Source organism: Camponotus floridanus, unplaced genomic scaffold (assembly GCF_003227725.1).
Source record: "Camponotus floridanus strain SB8 unplaced genomic scaffold, Cflo_v7.5 scaffold46, whole genome shotgun sequence".
In the NCBI taxonomy this organism is placed as follows: Eukaryota; Metazoa; Arthropoda; class Insecta; order Hymenoptera; family Formicidae; genus Camponotus; species Camponotus floridanus.
This window is the reverse complement of record NW_020229614.1, coordinates 806,901-829,373: the sequence shown is the minus strand read 5'-3', so window position 1 is coordinate 829,373 and position 22,473 is coordinate 806,901. Positions and strand designations below refer to the sequence as shown.

At 38.8% G+C, this 22,473-nt stretch overlaps 1 protein-coding gene across 5 annotated transcripts in view; it reads left to right on the top strand.

The window, feature by feature from the left end:
* Positions 1 to 22,473, top strand: part of LOC105257891 (teneurin-a) — a 434,044-nt gene that overhangs the window by 377,821 nt on the left and 33,750 nt on the right. For all 5 annotated transcript variants that reach the window (XM_025411980.1, XM_025411981.1, XM_025411982.1 and 2 more), the window contains one exon: positions 21,141 to 21,418. In XM_025411980.1, coding sequence (XP_025267765.1) covers positions 21,141 to 21,418 — 278 coding nt within the window. The remainder of the gene's footprint in view (positions 1 to 21,140; positions 21,419 to 22,473) is intronic.

Genomic DNA, 22,473 nt, shown 5'->3' with positions numbered 1-22,473 from the left:
CCACAACCAAGCACCGCTTTTTCCTATCGCGTTGCGTCGCTGTACGTCCTTTTCGAAACCCGCCTCTTACCGCCTCCCCTCGTAGCGTGTATCCCCTTCGGAAAAGCCCGACTAACTTTCGACAAGTTGAATCAGTTTCGAACAGGTTGCATACGTAACGCGGCTTAACAGCACGAGTTCGTCAGCGGCTCATTCGGGATTCTTGCCCGACTCTCGAGCATCTTAAAGAAAAGCACGGACCGGCGAATTATTAAAGTGCCGGAGAAACGAAGAGGAGAATGCACCGTGCTATTTGCCTCGACAAATATTATTCACGAATTCCCTGTGTACGATGGCGCTTTGTGCCCGTCATTCAACGCCATGCGCAACATCGAAGTCTTCCTCCCTCTCTTTGTTATCAAAGCCGCTCTTTACGTCAACCATATGCTTCGAGTGCGCGAGTAACAACGAGAGTGCCGGGGCGAAATATGGCAGAGGCCGGATTTATTATATTTATCCGAGGCTATTTTAAGGGCCACGGCGTGCATTCGGCTCAGTGCCTTAAAGAATTAACGTCAGAGCGCCCTATTTTGCGCAGCATCTCCATGCCGCCTCCGGGCCAGGAAGAAGACCCTTCGATCGGAGGCCGCCGTAGTACACTGACCTTACCAAGGGTGCTGCTTTGTGTCGATTATGCTACGATTGCGCGCGGGCATAGCGCAACGTTTTTACACGCGGAGGTATCCCTTTGGCCCATAGACGGAATAACGCAAAGGGGAAGAGGGAGAGGCCCAGTCCCGACCCTGTATCGGCCCAATATCGGCGTACAAAGAAGGTAACCTATCGACACGCCGCGCCGTGCCCATGCCGCTGCATCTGGTCGCATTGTAATCTCGAAAGGGCGGGCGGCTCGAATAACTGCGAAGGCCGTGACTAACGATAACAATACGATGATGAATGCTCGCTAACTAACGACCGTGCAGTAGCCCACCCAAGCCCTCCGTATTGCCGTTCGGCGCCCGCCACTTGAGCGTACATAGGCTGCTCCGTGATCGAACGGGACAACCGGAAAATGGGTGATTCCCCATCATAAAGTGAGTCCATCTGCGAGGCAGTAACTTATTTTTTTTCGACTGTATTTTTTTACGCGAATGTAGCGCGAATGCAGCTTGTCGCATGGGCGTAACCTTTTTACAACTAGAATTATTCTCAAGTACAATTATTTATTATTGCGAATTGGAGAATAGTTAAAATTCAAGTCCCAATTAAACATTCGGTGAATCTTTTCGAAAAAAGATTCTGACAAATAGATATAATTTGCGATAAGCTAATACTTTTTGTACCATCAATTACCGAATACCTTGTGCGTGGGTGTGTATGTGTGTAAACTTGCACCGGGGAATGTCACCGAGCTTTCTTCTTGCCTGTAGTCGTCGCTGGTACTCGAGTGGCCGCGAAGAGGGTGCGTCACAGTAACGAGTAAAAAGGATACTGATATATCGCTCGACTGACAGCTTTACGAATGATCGGCCTGTCTCCTTGTTATCTACGGAGATGCAGCGGTCGACTTGTCCTTCTTCGATGGACCGTCTCTTTGCCACGTTATTCGCTCTACGACTCGAATCAGGTTTTTCTTCTGAACCAGAATACAGATTTATTGCCATTGAAAAGATTTATAAGAGTAACGGAGGTAACGAGTGCTTTATGAAAATTATTATCAATTAAATCGTTTCGACAAATAAACGACTTTCGGAAACGCTCTTCGATTTAAATGGGAGATCATTTTTATGAAACACATGTTTACTTTATTTATATATTTTAAATATTATTTTTATTTTTAATATACTTATATTTATTTTTTTAATATTTTTCAGTATTATTCATGCTTATATTTATTATTATTTATTATTATTTATTTTTAATATACTTATATTTATTTTTTTAATATTTTCGTTTTCATTTATTATTCATGCTTATATTTATTATTATTTATTTTTAATATACCTATATTTATAAATATTATTTCTGCATTGCTATATACCATCGATAACAGATCATAAATATATTGTAGAAATTCAAATGTTGTAATCGTGGTATAAAGAATGTTATGACGAAATAGGATTAAACGAAACTTTTAAGTTATTCAAACAATCTCTGACGAGCAAACAGACATTTTTATCACATTTTGCCGTAAGACTCCCCCGACTGTGTAGCGGATATAAAGAGAGATAAATTCTGCCTGGCAACAGTCTACCCGTATGCGGAATTAAAAGTCACTTTTCGAAGCACGACTATTACGATAATTCGTCCGGAACTATTCCATTCGCTTCGCTTGTCCGCGCGTCTGACGTTGCCCGCATCATATTTCTACTAAAGTTCCGATTTCTCTCTCTCTTTCTCGTCTCTCTCTCTTTTGCTTTCTTGAGAAGCGTAATCGCAAACACGGTAGTAAAATTGTCGCCGTAGACGGAAAAAGAGAAACGTAAACACGACGCTCGTTGGTTCGTTCGTTCGTTTCCTTTTCCGTCAAATCAGCCGAAAGTTCCGCGCCCGAAGCGCGTCGGACAAACGTCTTCATCAGCGAGATCTCAGCGAGACATCTCGCAGACTTAATTAGGTTGCCTTTTCGTACTCCGAACTCTCTTTTTTTGCCATCCGCTCGTCCCGTTTCACCTCGCCTCGCATCCCATGCGAAAATCGACGACGCGGCTGATGCGCCGAACGTCGGTCTTTATCGCGAAACGGGATCTCCATTGAGATTGTAATTAGACACTCGACTAATCCACCATTCATCCTCGTACAACGCAAATTGAGATAGTTATCTAAACGTCTATCGCCGGCCATAAGCCACGCATTATGGCGCGCCTAAGTCGTTTTCAAGCATTATGTCCTTTGATGCGTTGTCGGTTCTTAAGTCTCTTGGGTATATATGTGTACATCTATCTCACGCTCTATTGTAAGTGGATTTTCGTGCATAATGTTCTTAATGCACAGGGATAAAGAGAATCGTTACAAACAGATTATGCAATAAATATAAAGTATCTGTTTATAAAGATGTAGGAAAATTGTAAACATCATCTTTTTGCAATATTATGTGTGTCAAAGTTTATTTTATTTTTCTCCAAGAGAAAATGAGCTTCAATTGAACAATAAATTAACTCACCTCAATTAGAAAGAACACACAGGTACAAGATTAAGCGCGTTCATCTTCGCTTTCTATTGGCTACTTTTTCTTCTTTCCACGTGTCTTCGCCCATTGTCGGCCTCTCTCTTTTCGATTTAGCACTTATACGCGTTTGTTCCCTCCTCCGCTACCATCTCCCTTTCACGAATCGGAACTCCTTTATTCATCGGGAGAAAGAAAAAGACCCTTCGTTTTTCCTAACTCCGCCCTTGTGTTTTTCTTGTCCGCGCATCCTCCACTTTGCTGTTACCCCCTAAATTCGACTTGAAATAAATACGACAACCAACTTTCGGCAGCGGGAGGTGAGAAGGTGGAGAAAGGGATGAGGAATATAGAAGCCGAGGAAGAAGTTACGGAACGAGGGTAGGATAAGAGAGCGATATAGACGAAAGAGGTGAGGAGCAACGCGGGAATCGGTAGGCGGAAGTGATGTAGGAAAGCTGTACATATACATAAACTACGAAGAGTTACAACATTGCATGCGCGCAACACACACACACACACACACATACACGTACACATACGGAGAAATGTCTCGCGGCTATGCGTGACGGATTGGACGCGAGGGACTAACAAACTCCACGGAATATATCCGTCCGCGCGCCCTGCCCACCAATTTGTCGATATCGTCGTCGTTGCCGTTTGTATGCCGCGGCGATCGATTTGTATCAACGTGTCCGACCGACCTGCCCTGCAAAATGAAGCGGCGCGATGTGCCGCCCCCGTCCCGCTTCTGAATCGATTAAGCGGCGTCGTGTCGTGCGTAAGGAGATTCTGCGCGATAATTTACGTGCGTGCCAAATTACGGCGTACAAAGACGCGCGATGACGAGATTTCGGGGGATTGCCGTTCCGCTATTTTACACGATTTATTTCCTAACGAGCGAGACGCTTGCAATACTGCAATTATAGCAGAGACGTGTGTCTTGTCGAAAATATTTTATCTAGAAAATAAAATGAAAAATTGCTTTATTAAATATAAAATTGGTTTCTCCAGTAATAAAGTTCCCTGATCCATATGAGAAGAGAGATGATTCGTTAATCGAATACATAATCGTTGGCAGCGCATCATTGGAGGCGCACCCGATTTCATATAAAACGCGGAAGTGCGTCAGGAATTAGGTCTGACTTAATAGGGGAAGTGATACACACGCGCGCGCCGGATGTGTGGATGCAACGTGCGGAGAATGAAGGAGAGGGAGAGAGAAAGAGAACGCGCCGCCCGATCATTTTCCGGCGAAATTGCCGAACCGCGTGGCCAGCCGAGCTTAAAGTTAATTTCATCGCTGGTTAGGTGTGTCTATCCGGCGCGGCAGACATAACTGGGCATTAATATCGCGTGCGTATATATACGTGTATACACGCGAAGGCAGAATCTCCGTTTGCGGCGGCACGTCCGCGGCTTAGATACGCCGCTGCACGGACGAGAGGGAACGATGAAACGACAATTAGCTTGAAATAGTGCTTCCGCCCAGGAGGAGCGCCAATGCCCTCCGTCCGACTCTCTCTCTCTCTCTCGCATCTACCCGTGCACCTCATATTACTTCGGACAGGATGCGTAAGCAAGCTGCATCGCGATGGTATGCGTCTCGAAATCATAAATGTCTCTCCCGGAATCTGTGGTGGATTTCGCGGATTTCGGTTGCGCCAATACACGTTCGCACACATAGAACTGCCTTTGTTAAATTATAATGAAATCGTATTATTTAAAATCTCAAATTGATTCAACCATCGTTGCAGCCGAATCTTGCGACACCAAATATTGTAAAGGAAATAAAGTTTGAATATTACATATTGAACTGTAGCGCGAAAGAAAATGAGAAGCGTTTAAATGTTCAAATAAGAGAGTAAATTTAAAAGTTAAAGGTACAATAAATATGCAGTTGATTCTAGAGTTCGCTAATTAAATTATCGCCCTTGTATTATTCCTCGCAATATCAACTGCGAGAATATCGTTTCTCGACTCGCTTATTATTAAAATCTATTTTCACCGTTTTTTTTCACGGACAATACTAAGACAATTTGCCGAAGTCAGAAACGTGTGTACTTAACGTTTCACGGTGCTCTGTTCAACATTCATAACGGCATTAATAATCTGAGCATTGAATCGAGGTGCGGCGCGCGCCTCTTTCTTTCTCTCTCTCTCCCTTTCTTTCCCTTGGAAATATTTAGCTGCGAATCTCTCCGACTGCTCGCGCGAAACTGCCTCGTTCATTATTTCCCTCCCTTCACGGAATTCCGTACCGGGATAGAAGCTTATATCGTGCCATCCGGGATAAGTTTCGGGGAAGCCGTAAAGTATACGTTCGTATAAAATATCGCCCGTGGATAGATTTGCAACAGATCGAACAGAGTTCGCGGGCACCATAAATCTTACGCGCCAGTATAGTCGGGAGATGCCAAAACATGAGAAATACGCATTTCATGAAAAGTGAATAATTAGATGTAGGAAGAGGATTTTCTCTTGATGAGATAAACACCATCGTTCGTAATGAACACTGTACAAAGGAAGGCATATTGCATAATTGAGTCCGTTATTTGATAAATTATATGTAAATTATCATTCTCTCTCTTTGAGTCGCAGTTATTTCTCTCTGCAAAATATTTTAAAAATTAAACTTGAATTTTGAATTTTTATATCATTTCGAATAATTTAAAAGCATTGTAGCTGTCACTCTATTAATTTTATTTATATCCATTTCTACTAATGTAAATTAATTTTGATCTTAGTTTAATATACTTATTTTTTTCTTATCTTATTCTAATTCTAAAAATTAAAAAAGAACGAAAAATAAGTTAAACCGAGATCAAAATTAATCTACATTGGTGGAAATTGCATTTAATTAATCACATCTGGACACTTCTATTTTCTATATTATAAATATTTTTGGACTTGAAACTCGAAATTGACAGATAAAATTATCCTTAGTTTTATGGAATACATTTTAAGTAATTAAATGACAGAAGTCATAGAGACAATTCTAGAAATATATCAAAAAGAAATGTCGCTTATTATTTCGGGCGAGAAGCTATTACTGTCGTTTTATTAAACATGCCAAGAGAAAAATATTAGATACCGTATTGTAAACGAATGAAACTCGACAGGGCTAACAAGTTAAATAATGTTTGACTAGCACGTTAGCCTTTGAATTATCATGGAACCTACGGCCTTTCTGACAACCGAGAAAAAGGGAGGAGTGCTGGGCACGTGGCGTTCAACAAAGCCATTTAGCTATAAATAGAGCAATATTGCCGCGTAATGCTAAACATGGAAAACGGCTATGATCTAAAAATACGAAAGTTAAAGCGAAAGCGTTGTCTACGGAGCTGTGTAGACCAAGAATGCATCGAGCCACGTAATTTACTATTCTTGTTTGTTCTTTTTTGCGCGCAAATCGAGAAGAAATGGAAGGAAAACCCTTCGCCGAGATCGGTCACCACCATCGACCAAGAGAACAGCTCTGCAGACAGAACATATATAATGCAACGGACAATCGCAACCCTCGAAATTAGATTTACACGGCTAAGGTTGTCGCAGGGAGGTCGGAGGTCAGGTCTTTCCTTTCCGGAAAGAGTAAAGCCTTAAGGGTAAGGCACCTCGAACGATAGATGGGAGCGATGCGGGAAGCGTTAATTATCAGAACTCGGGGTGAGCTTGGGCAAACTTAATTTATATGAACGACGTGAAGTGGCCATTTCTTAGAAGTTAGTCGAATTGATCGGTTTTGGCGTAGCATCTCCGGAATATTTCAAACTATCCAGTGGCTTTTTCTTAAATATATAAGTACAATAAAACGATTATTTATATAATATAAGATATAATATAAATATAATATAGTACATAAATGCACACAATATGAGATGTATGTAAGAAATAAATGATGATTAATCTCTTTAAGATTTAATGCATAAATTTTTATTGTTAATAATATATTAACAAACAAGAGAGAGTAAAATTTGAATGAGATAGAGGCGATGAAAGATGAAGAAATGCTTTAACGAGATATCTTGCAAAACTTTTAGTACTAGAGATGATTAATTATGTAAGAAAGAGTATAACACCTGTCTGAGGAATAACAATAAACGTTCTTTCCGCGTGTTACTGCAAATAACGTTAACAAAAAAAGTATGATTATACTCGACATTCGTTAAATTACGTATACTTCGTATCTCACTGAGCGACAGTTATTAATTACGTTTCGTCACAATACTATTTCATCACGATGACGCTATATATTTATCTATTAATTTATTAATTAATTGTATTCTCGATTTCTCCTTTTCTCTCTCTTTCGTTATATAATTTAAAATATTTATTAATTATTCTTTAGTTTACAATTCTGTCGTATATTAAATACACATTTATCAATTACGTAAATGTGATTGTGATAATAAATATCCGTGATTATAATCATGTTTTGTAATAATTTTCTTCTTTAGAAACAAATTTTAAAAGACTTATGAATTATGAACAGATATCCTATATATGACGGAGAATTACATGAAAATATTTTAAATAATAATTAAAACAATAATGTGACTAAAAATTTAAACATTTAATATTAACATGACTGCTTGTAATATTTAGATCCACAGACCGTAAGATTTATTTGCACGGGCAAATCCAATAAGTTATGATTATACCGATTTGATTGACGCGGGATGCTTCACGTCAAACGATGGATTGCTAGAATGACAAAGCATCCATTTCAAGAGCACAGTCTGCTTTGCTGCTCGTACGTTGCATATAATATTGTTGGCAAGTTCCTTCCAACGAGATTGTATTCAAGCAAACAGTAAACGTACGTTGAGCAAACAGAAGCGAAAACGACGATCGCAATAATAACGCCAAAGATGTATTTGTCGAAGATAATTTGCCATCAAATAACTACATATACGTAGATGACTGTCTGATTATAATGGCGCATCTGAATACGTCCATTTTGTGACCTATAATGACCTATTGTGACCTATAATCATCGATATATCGAATGTATCGATCGATGAAACCATATTCTTCCAACGCGTTTACTTTGAAATATATAACAGAGGTAAAACCAAATTGTTCTCCATTCGCTGCGGTCCCTTCGCATAGCGATCTTGTTCGCATCATCGAACGCAGTCGATGAAAAATCATTCCCATCAATATAACGACGGCGTTTGTCGCACTTCACAAATGGCGCGGGCGAACCTCATCGTCGCTGTCGCCGTTCTAACGTGGCGTTATCATCATCGTTAAAGAAAGGGACCAGCCTTCAAAGCGTCTTCTCTGTTTCTCTGCCGCATCGTTGTCTCGGCGCCGCGCGTCTCATTTCTACGGGCGTGTCGCACTCAAAATAATGACGACGAGACACGACTCGCTGCCCTTCGACCCTTCCTCAGGCCCATTCGACCCGAGGATCGTTACGTCTACGTATGTGGAAATGTCGCAACCCCCGTCCGCTATCTGCAATATCCTCCTAAGATTTTTCTTCATTACGCCGCGACCCGGCATGCCAGTCTCCTCTCTCTTTCTCTTACTTCTTCCCTCCCGAAATGAAATTGAGTCCCCTTCTTCCTAGAGCAAAAAGACGTGGCACGAGAACAAAAAGCCTGAAGAGAGGGTGGATGAGAACGAAACGGCAGAGGACGGTTCTGCAGTTGTGGCTCAACTAAAAATATCAAATGGTATGCCCCCCCCCGCGCTTTGTTTTCCACTTTCCTACGTTCTACCTCATGCTTGACCAACAAATCGACGTCGATTTCGAGGGCAATGAAGAAGGATCTGATCTTAGCGGAAGAAACGTTTATGAAAGGTCTCATTTCTTGCGATATCACGTATCTATAGATATCGAAGTTTTTATATCCAAGATATATCTATAATGATTTTAAAATGATTTTTTCTGTTAAAAAAATCAACTGCAATCTTCATTAATTCGAATCGAAAGAAAATAATAATTGATAAACAATGATAATGAAACAATAATTAAACGTACACTCTTATGTTAAAAAATATATAAGTAGATGTTGTTTATGAGAAAATTTCTAGCTAAAAGACTTTAAAGAATTAAAAGAATTTAATTGGGGCTTTAAACAAATATTGTATTTTTTTTCTTTTTAAATATAAATGTGAACACACATAGAATATGATTCTTTAAAGAGTAAATTTAATATTGGACTCGTTATTGAGTCAAATTGATAATAAGCATATCCGATTATTGTTTTCGAAATTATATTATTGTATATATAATTTAACATATCGTGTGTTCAAATTATGCGAGAGATACACGATCGAATATTTCGCGAAATAATTACGTGATTTGTATATCGAAAATTAACCTAGAGGATTAAATGGTGATATTATTACAAGAATCGATTATACTATTTATGCAAATAATACTAATAATTTAATTAATTCCAGAGATTCTCTTTTGCTTCTTATTTTTTCACGGGTTTTTACATTCTTGACTTTCCTCTCTATAATTTCTCTTTTAATTTTGACAAAAAAAAATAGGTAAATATAATAAATATTTAAACTTTATTTTATCTACTTAGATTTGATCTACTAGGCAAATAAGAAATAAAAAATCCAATTTAATCGAATGTCACAAGGAATATGAAAGTTAATCGCTCTCGAATGCAGAAAATGCTATGAAAACATGCGGCAGCCAAAGAGATGAAAAAGCTTTGTCGTGAGAAGACAAGAGAAAACAAGATAAAAGAGGGGAAACGAAACAGCCGGATGGGAGAATCTGGAAGCACATTTTTGCATTATCGTCACGTGCGCGGTCTTATTACTGGCACACGTGGTGTAATATTCTGCCCCTCATCTTCGCATCGATTCGCGGCTTTCTTCTTTGGCCCTGGCGCGACTTCACACTCTTAGGGATGCGACAGGCGGTTCATTGCCACGATAGGAAGCGGGGGAGAGGAAGGGGAAAACAGGGGAACGACAGAAGGCGACGATGATCGAATGTTACTAAAGTTTGCGAAGAGTCGTGAGGATGATACATCTATCCTCTCATCCCCAATCTCGCGCACCCTTTCGATTCCTCGCGCGTAGAAGTTCCGCTCGCGCGAGAGAAGTTTGCGCCAAAGGTCGAGGGTTGCTCTATGCGCGCGATCGCAGCTGGCATCGTCGTCTCGTCGGCCTCTGGCTTTTCTCTCCACGTGTTCCACATTGCCTCTGCCACCCGGATATCGTCCATCCATGTCTTGCAATAATGGCTTCCGTACACTGGGACTCTCTTGCTCGTCTTCTTTCCCTGGCCGATCATCTTTCGTCGCGCCAACCGAATCGCCGCTGCCTTATGTTGCGAGCGACAGTCACGGAACGTGCTTCGACTCGGAAGCTGAAACGGTCGTTATCGTTTGATGGGATCCATGAAGACCAAGAGCCATTTTTAAGGGATATATCGCTAATACGCATAATATACCGCACCCTAAGCGATAATCATCGAGCAAGTTTTTGAGCTTATTTCAGAAAAAGAAACTTTGCCCGCGGTGATAATATTTTTATTGGATTACTTTTTTTAGTTACTTAAACCTCTCTCCGAGAACAATACTTAACGAATACTGCATTGATAAATTTCTTGGCATTAAGTCAATTTGCTAATGCAATTATACGAATCAACTAAGGAACAATATAATTTATCATATACATCACATTTATATTTAATTTTCTTGATCAGATAAAAATTATAAATATTTTTCCCACAAAGTTGATTTCAGAAAATTAAACATTTTCAATTTTTGCTGCATCCAAATTTTTTTATTATACTCTATTCATACATTTTTCTATTATTATATTGATTCCTAAAATAAAGGATTATATTATTTTTCTTATTTATGATTTTATCTCTGATATAGAATTGAAAGAGAGAAATAATTACCTTGTATATCATGTTCATTTACTGAATATGTGTGTGTGTGTGTGTGTACAAGATAGCAAGAGAGAGATTATATAAATAAAGATTGATTTTTTTTTAATATGGTATAATTATCTTTCTATAGCATAATATCTATGCAAGGATAACATAACTAAAAACATGCATGTAAAACTACATATTTTTTGTTACATCTTATGGATTGTTTGTTGTTAAAAATCAACGGAATTTGTCATAATAAGAAAACTTGAAAGCTTATTTGCGTCAGTGTACACTACATTTATATAAATAATTTCGTAACTAATAATTATAATACATATTTAATATTGTTGTTGACATTTGCTTTAACAATGTATTCTAAAAAAGTTAAAGAGAAAATTATTATATAATATTTCACAATATTTGCATAAAATAGATGTATTTATGCTATTAAAGCTCTTTGTATTTCAGTAATCTTTTATATATATATATATATATATATATATATATATATATATTTCCAATAATAAATAATATAAATTAAATAATCACGCATAACTAGATTTGAATTTAAATTCAAGGGAAAAAGATTGACTTTAATTTCATTAAAAAAATATAGTTCTGAAATTGTATCATATTAACAAAATATATATCAGTACTTTTATCGTTTGCATTTCATTACATACCATTAAGCGATACGAATCGTGTTCGTGTTTTAAATCACATTATTTACTACATGTAATGGACGTATAAAACTACATATAATGAACTTATCAAAAAATTACAATGCTTTTAAGTTGTCCTGGAAATCGTATTTCAAAGTAATGATTCGCATATAGGAGACAATTTTATTAACATCTGTAAATTGTATGTTTGACAGTTGCTCGATGAATTCGGCCGCTCATTCGGTTGCTCGATGAATCGATGATATTTGAAAGATGAATTATAGAACGTGTCGAGCGTATTTCGCGATGTACGATGTATAAAATTTATACGTGGAAATTAAACGATAGAAATATCGATTCCATTGTTTACATTAAATTGAAAAAAATTATATTAATGATGATTATTGTATGTGAATATACACATGTGTGTATATATGTGTGCGCAATTATATGTGTATACTTTTACTCAAATAGAGAAACATTGTGCATGTATAGAAACAATTGCTTATATAATGCGCGATAAACTTAATTAATTTTTTCTTGTTTAAAAAATATTTAGACTAAAATAAAACAAGAAATCGGTCAAATATTTCAAGTAATCGATTAATTAATCGAAAAAAGTAATTTTAAAACCGATATTGATGAAATCACGCCTCGAATGCGCCACACTAGCCACAATTGCGTTCATTTATCTCGCACGTTCGAGCTGTTAAAGGTTAATTTCGCTCTCCGCGGAAGTCAATATTTTCGACGCATCGAACAATCATGCATTGTGCGAGAAGAATATGCATCGTATCTTTCATATGTACGTCCGGGGAACAAATCTCCACCGCCAGTATATACCTAAATTCCTGGGCACCTTATATATACATACGTCTAGCGTTTATATATGTGTGTATTGTACATATGGGTATATCTCTTCTCTCCGTATGTACGGAAAGATGGTGTTCAGAGCTTTTGCTCCTCGATGCAGAACCGCTTCCGCCGGCTCGCGTCCACTGCATTATTCAATTCTGATCGCTTGCAATAAAGAAGCGGAATAAGGGACGCACAATCGTTCTAGCACACCGCCACATGGATCGCGGTAGAGAGACACGTACACACAATATTCTCCTCACCAGAAACTTTTCTATGTATTGTAGTTATAGTATTGATGCATGCGTATCGGCGGATGATACACCCGCACAAAGTATCCCTCGCGATTTTCTTCAAACGATGCGTGTATCTTTGATAGAGATTACACATCAAAACCGAGGATCTACATTTCCTGCAATAAAATGTTTGTCTAATATTTATGTTTCATTTAAATAAGAAGAAAATTGATTATTATTTAATTTAAAATTATAAGATTCTATTTTTTTAACATATGTAAAGAAAGTGCGAACCGAAAATAATTGCATCAGTGAAGATTGTGCCGATCAAGTTTCAGTCGAAAAAACTGCTGACAAGAATAAACTACACTGGGGGATTCGTTAAAAGATATAAAAATATGCCTTTGAGGCAGGATTTCGTTGGTCTTTGCTTTGCAACTTAACGCCGAAGAACAGAAACCGTAACACGAGATTTTTCACGACACAGTTTTCTCCGCGTTATTACGATTTTGTCTAAAACAGTCGGTCTTACTGGAAACGTAAAATTAAACTAATCAGAATCGGAGGTTATTTCGTGATTTTTTTATTAGGGGATCTTTGGAGACATTTGACACAAAGAGGTTTACGGAGGAAGCGGTGAACTATTGACACGGAAATTCGAAGATAAAGAGAGAAATTGAGCGGGGGTGGGAAAAAGGAAGAGGAAAAAGAGAGATGACATCTCTTATCGAGGCATGGGCCCCAGAATGGCTCGAGAAAGATTGGATTTTCGCTTCGAATACGCCGCGCCGCGTCTTCGAGAGGCCGAGGGATTCCTCTCACGTCTCGCGCGATTCTATCTCGCCGGAGCGATGCCCAGCGAGATTCGCAGTCTCGCTGTCGCAGTCACAGGAAGCCGGTCGGGAAGTGATTTCAAAGCTAATGCATTGTCGCATAAATATATAACGTGAAGAAAACGTAGAGACTCGCTTCCTCGAACAAGTCGGGTGCGGCGACGCGCCGCTGACAATAGGGCACGGAAAACTTTTATCGCGAAATTATGCGGCATGACGAATCGCGGAATTCGGACCTCGTCTGCGATAAAGTAGGTCGTGCGTCCGAGGAAAATGTCCGACTTTCGCGAAAGTGACAATCGATGGCAATGTCCCAAGTAGGAGGAGGAAACGAAACGAACAGAGAGAACGAAAGAATAATAAGAAAATAAAAATATTATATATATATAAAGTTATATTTAACATACTTTCTGTAAATTGTCTTCTTATACGTTAGAGAGAAAGGGAAAAATAATTCTGAGAAAACCATGTATCTCTCGCAGGAAAAATATAACCCGAGAAAAACATACTCGCTCTCGAACAAACCGACAGCGCACGGTCGATGATATTCGCGGCGGGGGGATCTTTATCGTAGAATTATGCAACGCGACGAGTCGTCGACCTCGGATTTCGTCTACGATAAAATAGAACGTGTCCGAGGAAAAATTCGAAAGACACTATCTGTCTACAACGATCGAGATAAAAATCCAGATTTTCACAGATGGATAAATTAATCATGATTACATATATTAATTTAAATTCTAATTTTTGTGCAATAATATGTAAGGTTTCATTGTAATCTAATTATTTACATGTCAGCGATATAGTGTAAAATACAAATACTTGGATAGTGCAGATGCACGTACGCCTTGTAGTGACGATAATTTATGAACTCAGTCGTTGCGCCGCTAATCGCAGCTCGTTAACCGGATTTAACAATCATCCTTTCCGCATGTAAAATCGTATCGTGTCATGCGTTTAATTGCGCGAAGCTCAAGCGTACTGAATTATTTTGCTTTCATTTGCAAAAGTGCGAAATACAATAATAAATTCAAGTATTGATTAGAAATTTTCAAGACGTAATTGATCTGAAAAATCTCTATTATATATACACAAAAATACTGCAAGAAATAAAAGATGAGAAAAATTTCACAAGACACTTTCTCTATATTCTTATAATAATATAATACTTATAAATAGTATACGCGTGCGTGTTTTTAGCTTTAAAACTTTAAAAAGTAGTCTCTCTTTCTTTCACATTTTGAAAGCTCAAACGAGTGCACGTAACTCGTACAGCCGCAAGATTTTTACAAGCAATAAAACGATCAGAGAAGAAAAGCGCTCTCGCTCAAAGCGGAAAACGTGTTACCGGAGCCCGTGGATCTCTTCTTATCGAGATATCGCAACGGACTCCGATTTCTGCAGACGCGCGCGCGCTTTCGTTCTTTCTCGTGCGCGCAGCTGGTGTCCTTTTAACGCGATGCCGGATGGCAATAAACCACGGAAACTGGTTGGCGGTATATGGCCGAAGAAGAGAAGGCATAGGATTTACGCGGGATTGTATTACCGGGTGGGGTGTTAGCCAGCTGCCCGGTGTCGCGTTTTATAACGTTACGACTGACATTAGCCCCCTCCCGCCCCCCCGCTCCACTCCCCGCAGTATATCCCCCGTGTTTATGCGCGGCCGCAACAAGCGCGAGCCGCACATGCTCGCATTAAAACCGCGGTCAGCGCGACCATTAACGCCGCTATTCTTACCGAATATTTGCACGGCTTCTCGATTCGTGAAACCGACGATTGTCGTCGTCCGATAATAACGACACGTTGCATTAGATCGTAATTTGTTTACAAACTGATGGATTTATAGAAAATAATTTTTTCTTACTCCTTACGTTTTGCTCCAAACGAAAGATCATATTTGGTGTTTTAATGATTATGATCAATTTAATATAATGATATTATATATACGCCCATAGGATGTATAACCATATCAGTTTCGCCGTATGGGAAACATTCACGGAGATTTCATTTCACGATATTACTCAGGCTTACGTAGCTTTATGCGAAATATGAGAAAATCCTCAAAAATGATATTGCGACATAAATTTCGCTCGGAGCAATCTGATAACTTCTTGCGGAGGTATTACTTGGGCTTGCAGCTAGTTTGTACATGATGTATAAAAATATGCGGGAATCTACTTTGTTGGAAGAATTTGAGAATGCAAACTTATGAAGCAACTTGTGCTTAAGTTTACAACCTCTTCCTCATTATTTTTATCTCATTTATTATCGATTTTTCTTCATGCATATACAAAAATTGAGTTAAGGAGTGTTTGACAAAAAAAGTTATTCAACAATCCTTGCATCCAATTATTTTTCATTAATAGATAACTTTAGTGCCACTCGTAAAGACCTTTCATTTTCTGTGTATAATATTATATATAGTATTAGTAAAATTATATACAGTACATATACCATCTAGACAATGCATATACGCGAATGCGAAATTTAGCTAAAGATAATAGACATAAAGCTTTGCGTTGTTTACGAGATGCCTTGCAGCTTTAAAATTGTAATACCGCCTTCGAGGCATAGAAAGAGAGAGGGGGGGGGGAGAGAGAGGGAAAGAGAGAGAGAGAGAGACGCATTGCTCTTTGAATATTCAATGGTATCGCACCTATTATTATGTGCGCATGCAAGAGCTACGTCGCCGCAGCCTCCTACGTTTAGGAGTCAGGCGCGAAACGATTCTCCCTCTCTCTCTCTCTCTCTCTCTCTCTCTCTCTCTCTCTCTCAGCGCGGTAATCGAGCGATTAAAATTATAATCTCGGCGTAATCACGCCATTCTATTACGGCGCGTAGCGCATCGCGCGAGTCTAATTAATATTAAAAGGCCGAAATTAATAATTAGAAGCGTCGCGCTAACGGCGAGAAAGCAGGCTGTCGGAAGGCGCGGCTACGCGTTGACGTGCCCTCGCGAAACAATGGCCGGGAGGGCGGCAGACTTTATTATCCGTCGGGCGCAGTGTCAGAAACGATCGTAATTTTTCATCTGAGAGTGGGATTCAATTTCAACTGCGACGCTTCGCGTTACCTGTATGTTTCTCTGTCATCCTATCTTCTCTTTTGAAACGCGCGTTTGGAGCGGACTCGAGCGCGGATCGGGAGTATCAGATTTTTATTAGGATTCTTTTTACGTGTATATACCTCCTATGGGGCTCTCCGTAGTGTCTTCCACGACAATCGTCTCACCTGAAGACGCCTTCGTCTGCGCGACGCGCGATCTCCTCGAGAGAGATCGCAGATAAGCGCCGCTTGTGACAAACGATCGAGTATCAACGGCCTCTGAGATTTTTCACGCCCTCCCTTTTCGGAAGGGCCCATTATGTTTTCTAGTGGCCGGAGACTACCGGAGTAACGTTACTACAGAATAGATATCTCACTTTAGATGTTAGATACGCTAGTTTAATTTTGGACAGGAGGATTTACAGAAGAACAGAGAACGATAGACGTTAAAGATTTCAGAATGAACGTATTTATTATTAGATGGAATGGAATTTCTCTCTCATAACGCTGAAAATGCAAAGAGATAGGTATCTCATATTGCAAATATTATTGTTCCATTGAACATTGTTTTATTGAACTTTGAAGGAGATTAAAATTTATATAATCCAAACGATGAAAGATTTAAACAAAATTTTAAAATATAAATTACTAGAAATTGCACTTTATTGGATTAATATTATAATAATAGAATAATTGACATTTAGACTCGTCGTGTTTTCTATTTTTCTCAAAGAACCTTCTGTCGCTCATTGATGCTTAATGAAGGACTCGCGATAAAAATTTTTGTAATGGCGTAGAAACTGTGTATGACACTCACCGCTCACAATCATTACCACCATGAAACATGCGTTACATCATAATTGGATCACACGCTCGATCCTATCCTCAGCTCGCACAACTGAAACAGTCCAATCTTCCACTCAGACGACACTCGACTCAATATGTGGCAGCAACGCCGCTCGCAATTACCTCTTTAACTTTCAATATATCAGACAGCCGTCCAATTGATTTAATCGGTGAAGGTGTTGTGTACACATTCATACAATTTACATCTACCATCGTGTCGCCTAGTTAGAGAAGCTACCTGCTTAAAGTGATGTCCTTTCGTGACTGGACTACGACTTAACTTAGATCAGGGGCATCTTAACTTCGCAGCAACGAGAACTGCGTAATCCGGCCAGGTTGCTGACGATCAAACTCGGTACTCCTCGACCTACTTTTACATTGGCTAAAGGAGCATCCGTGCACGTTTTCGAACTTCCTTTCCAAAAGTCGTACCGCGGCAACTTCTCGCTTTAGCTTTACGTTTATGTCTCTGAGTTAGATTAAGCTGTCACAAGAAAAATCACCGAACCGTTCGAATCAACGGGAATGACGTTTGAAATTTGTAATATGTTTTTGAGTAACCCAGCAATCTCGATGGAATTTGGTAAATTTATACGATAAACTGAAAATTGGATTGAAAAATATATTAACTCCAGACTTATCATGTATCGCGATGTTTTTTTATAATTGGAAATGTCGACAAAGTTTTATCGATATTATTTAAATATGTTACAAAGCTAGGATAATAATGTAACTTTGCAAAAGCATTGGTTTATATATTTGTCTCACGTTTTCTTTGCGGCGCTATTAACGATAATTAGCGAAGAAAGAGCCATGCATCGTGACCGACACGCTAGAGAACGGACCGACCGGTAACTTAATCCATCGTATCGATTAGGAAATATAACCCAATTTTAGCTAACCGATTTACTCGCACAAATGGATTAACCCGCCTTGCAGAGGGGCCACGGCGTGAACACGCCGAATTGCTGCTTACTCCGTTCTTCCGTAGTGCAATCCCGGCTTTACTGTCTCTCCTTTTTCGTCGTTCATCTTGTTTTCAGTTACTCTCCTTGCTTCATTTGTCTGTTACGTGCAATCAAGAATCTGGTTGTCCCAGCCGGAACATCGTACATCTGTCCAAAGGTTCCAGAAAAGAAAGAGAGATAGAGATAGAGAGAAAAAGAGAGAGAGAGAGAGAGAGAGACCCAGAAGCTAAATTTATTTCTTATGAAAAACTCCCAAAGCTTCAATTTGGATAGTCAAATTTGATACGGAAATAATCGCATCGTAAATTAATCGCCTAAGTTAATTAATTTGTTTAGGCGAAAAAAATAATGCCAGTAAATTAATTTGATTTACTAATCAGCAATAGTTGCATATATATGAGTAAATTTTAAATTACTAATATCGACAATAAAAATGTTACATTATACACGAAACTATTTTACACGTAAAAAGATCAATCTCTCTATTAAATTTTTGAAAAATTTATTTTGTATTGATGAAACATAGATAAAAGAAACTGTGGGAAAACTGAAATATTTACCTCACACAGAAAGAGAATTAAATTCTATAGATATAGTTTTTATATCTTTTATTAAATTACACACTTTTTCATCGACAATTGAATTATTTCAGAGTGCAGGTCCTTTCACACACATTAATTTTTTGTCAAATAATTCAAAGTTCAAATAAGGCTATTTTTGGATATTTTCCAGCTTTCAGAGAAACCTCCATTATTTTACGATTAAGCTTTTTTCCCATGATATTTGCCAAATGTCGAGCATGCTAATACTTTTAGTAAATTAATTTTATGCTGCGGATTCTATTCCTAAATTGATGATCCCAAGGAAAAAGTAATATTTATTACGTAGGATTTCTTCTCTTGCATATCTTCTATTTTTTTCTACGCCGCATAAGAACGACGGGACTTCTGCCAGTGATATTTTTTCATGTCGTGTCTGATTGCTTCCTGCTCCGGGAAATATGAGCAGACGTTTATAAGATCACGAAGCGCCAGGATCTAAGCACGATTATTTATGGTATTTGTCGGACTGGATTTGTTAAGCAACTTATAAACTGTGTGAGACATACGACACATCTCAACGATTTCTTCAAAGGGAAGGAAAGCGCTCGTCTTTCAGACCTTTAAAACATATTTCTGTCTCAGTTTATATTTAAAATCTTCGTTTGTAGAATTCATCTAAAAAAATGCGAGTATGAAATTTTTCTGTGTTTGTAGTGATAAAAAATTACAATTTACAAGACGGTAAAAATTCTTAAACCGCTATTCTTAAAAATTATTAATGTATTTTTAAAATTATACAGTAAGAAAAAAATTGTTAAACAATTTAATCTTGATTATGCTGGATAAATAAAGAAAGAGTTTATTTATTTAATAAGCGTAATTAATAAAAAAAACTTTTCCACACAGAAAAACTTTGATCAAATATACATACCATGTATATTATATTCCGGAAATATTTTTCTTTAAGTCACTTTAAATCACTTCGTCTATATGTACCATGAAAGTGAAACATTTTCTTAAGGCGATGAGTTCAAGATTAAGTCCAATACCTTGACTGCTTTCTCGCCGAACCCGTGTAAAACCAATTTGAAAAAGATTTCGTGAGTATTCGATTTAACCAGCCGAGCTCGTATTCAGAGGCTTTATACCATGTGAATTTTTAAGCGGAAAATCCAATATTGGCGTCGCGGCGCATTGTTAAGTTCCCGCTTGTTTCCTTTTTTTTGGTCGCTTTAGTCCTCCCTCTTCGCTCTTCCCTTTATATCTCTCGTCCCTACCAAACGTACTGTCAATCGAGTTATTCTTACGGGATTTCAGGCCACGGCGGAACGAGTCATACATTATGGCGTGCGCATAATGCTATTCATGAGTTCGCATGATTATCGGAAAACTATATTTATCCTAGGCACCATATTAAATCTCTGTTTCGATGTTGGCCCTTCATCCGGCCGGCTTCGACCACGCTTATCCCCAGTCCCTCGATGGGGGGACGAAGATAAATATCGTCGATGATGAAAATAAAATTCTTGACACGGGTCCGACGGCTAAGGGCCTTAACCTTGTCACCCACGCGAATGTCATTCTCCGAAAGCCCATGGGTCTCGTGCAATGATACGCACACGCGGCCCGTCAATGTCGAGCTTAATGGCGGTATCTGCATGTTTTATAAGCTCCGGGAATGCGTTATCTGCATCCCCGAACGCATATCTCCTAGTTCATGTAGCTCGCCGGCGTTTGCCGCCTCCGCAAGCACACGTGCGTCAAAACAGATACCAGTTTGTCGATTTATCGGTGATACGCATCGCCCTTGGAGCAATGTTTCGGATCAAGCGATCGACTAGAGTATGTACAGTCAACCCTTCCATTTATTACCTGATCGATACGTATCGGCATGAATTAACTAATAATCAACAGTAAGAGATACGTGGGAGATGCTAATCGACGTTAACTATATTCTGATTTGCGCTTGCAATCACGCCAAGACCTACTTGTCATATCTGATAATTCGATTCCTAATTATTAATGCATCGAATCATTAAGGAGCCGCGAACAATTTGATTTAAACGTATTAAACATGTGTGACATAACTTTCACGTTGCGTCTCAGACTATTTTAATAACATCGATTATTGCTTATTGTTTCAGGCTTCCACCACCGCAACAGCAAGTGACGGTGGGTTCTCTGGGCGGCGGTTTAGGTGGTGCCGGAAATGGCGGTACCGCTACAGTAGGCGCGCAAGGCCAAGCTATGGTGATGCCGGGTTTTCCACTTCGCGCCGCAGCGGTGCCGCATTATTCCCCGTATTCGCCGTCGCGCTTTCACATCGATAAACGTTGTCAGCACAGATGCTCTTGGAAATGCTTCTCGATCGCCCTGATACTCTTGGCCGTGGCGCTTACAGCAATGCTGGCATACTTCGCTGGTAAGTAATTATGTAATGTTTATAACATTAAAATAATCTCTTCCGCCAAAAGTTTCAATCGATGTAATTTCGTTATATTTTCCACGGCAATTAATTTTGAAACAAACAAATATTTAATTAGATTAACAATCAGGTTAAACTGTCTAAAGATATAGTCAAATTTGTATTTGTAATATACGACAGCGAGGGGCCATTTAATACAACGATTCCATAAATAATATTTACCTCGGCGTAAATTTGAATGAGCCGTTTTTATTAGTCCCAAAGCGCACGTCCGAGTCGTAACACGCCGCCGGCGTCCACACAATTCTATTGCTGGCTGACCCGAAATTCACGGTACAATAATTCATTATTAACTTGCAAATCTGGTTACGACGAACCCAACCCACCTAATGCTAAAATCCATCGGAACGTCGGCATTACTGCACCATGCTAATTCCTATATGCAATGGGGGATTATACATATATGACTGACACTATAACATTCCTCGCAAAGGCATGACGAATTTCGCGTAATCATGTAAATCATGACCAAATGAGACTCGCAAATGTTAGAATGCGCCTAATTTATATTTTTGCTCCATTTATAAAGAAACAATGTAAGGGTAAAGCAACGGGAAATTATTTATTTTAATTATGACAGCAGCTCTTTTAATGCGTTAAAATAAAAGTCTCTTACTCAAATATGCAATTTAGATAATGTATTTAAAATTTAATAAACAAAAACGGTCAAAATAAACGAAACATGAAATTAGTAAAGAAAAAAAGCACAAAAGACTCAACCAAATTCGAGGGAGAATAAACTATCCGAAATATTTTACATTGTAACGGTGCTATACGCGCCCGCAAAACGCACTGTATACCTACGATACACATTGACATTTTTCTTGCAACGACGGTACACGTAACATTGCTACAACAGCATTATTTTACGGTTGACGTTTACGGTGTTTCTTTGCGACAGAAGCAGCTTCGGGTTATAAAACACGCGAGTCCATTTTATTTTGCGCTACGTTGAAACGTTTGTTACAAAGGGATATTGCTGGACCGTTATA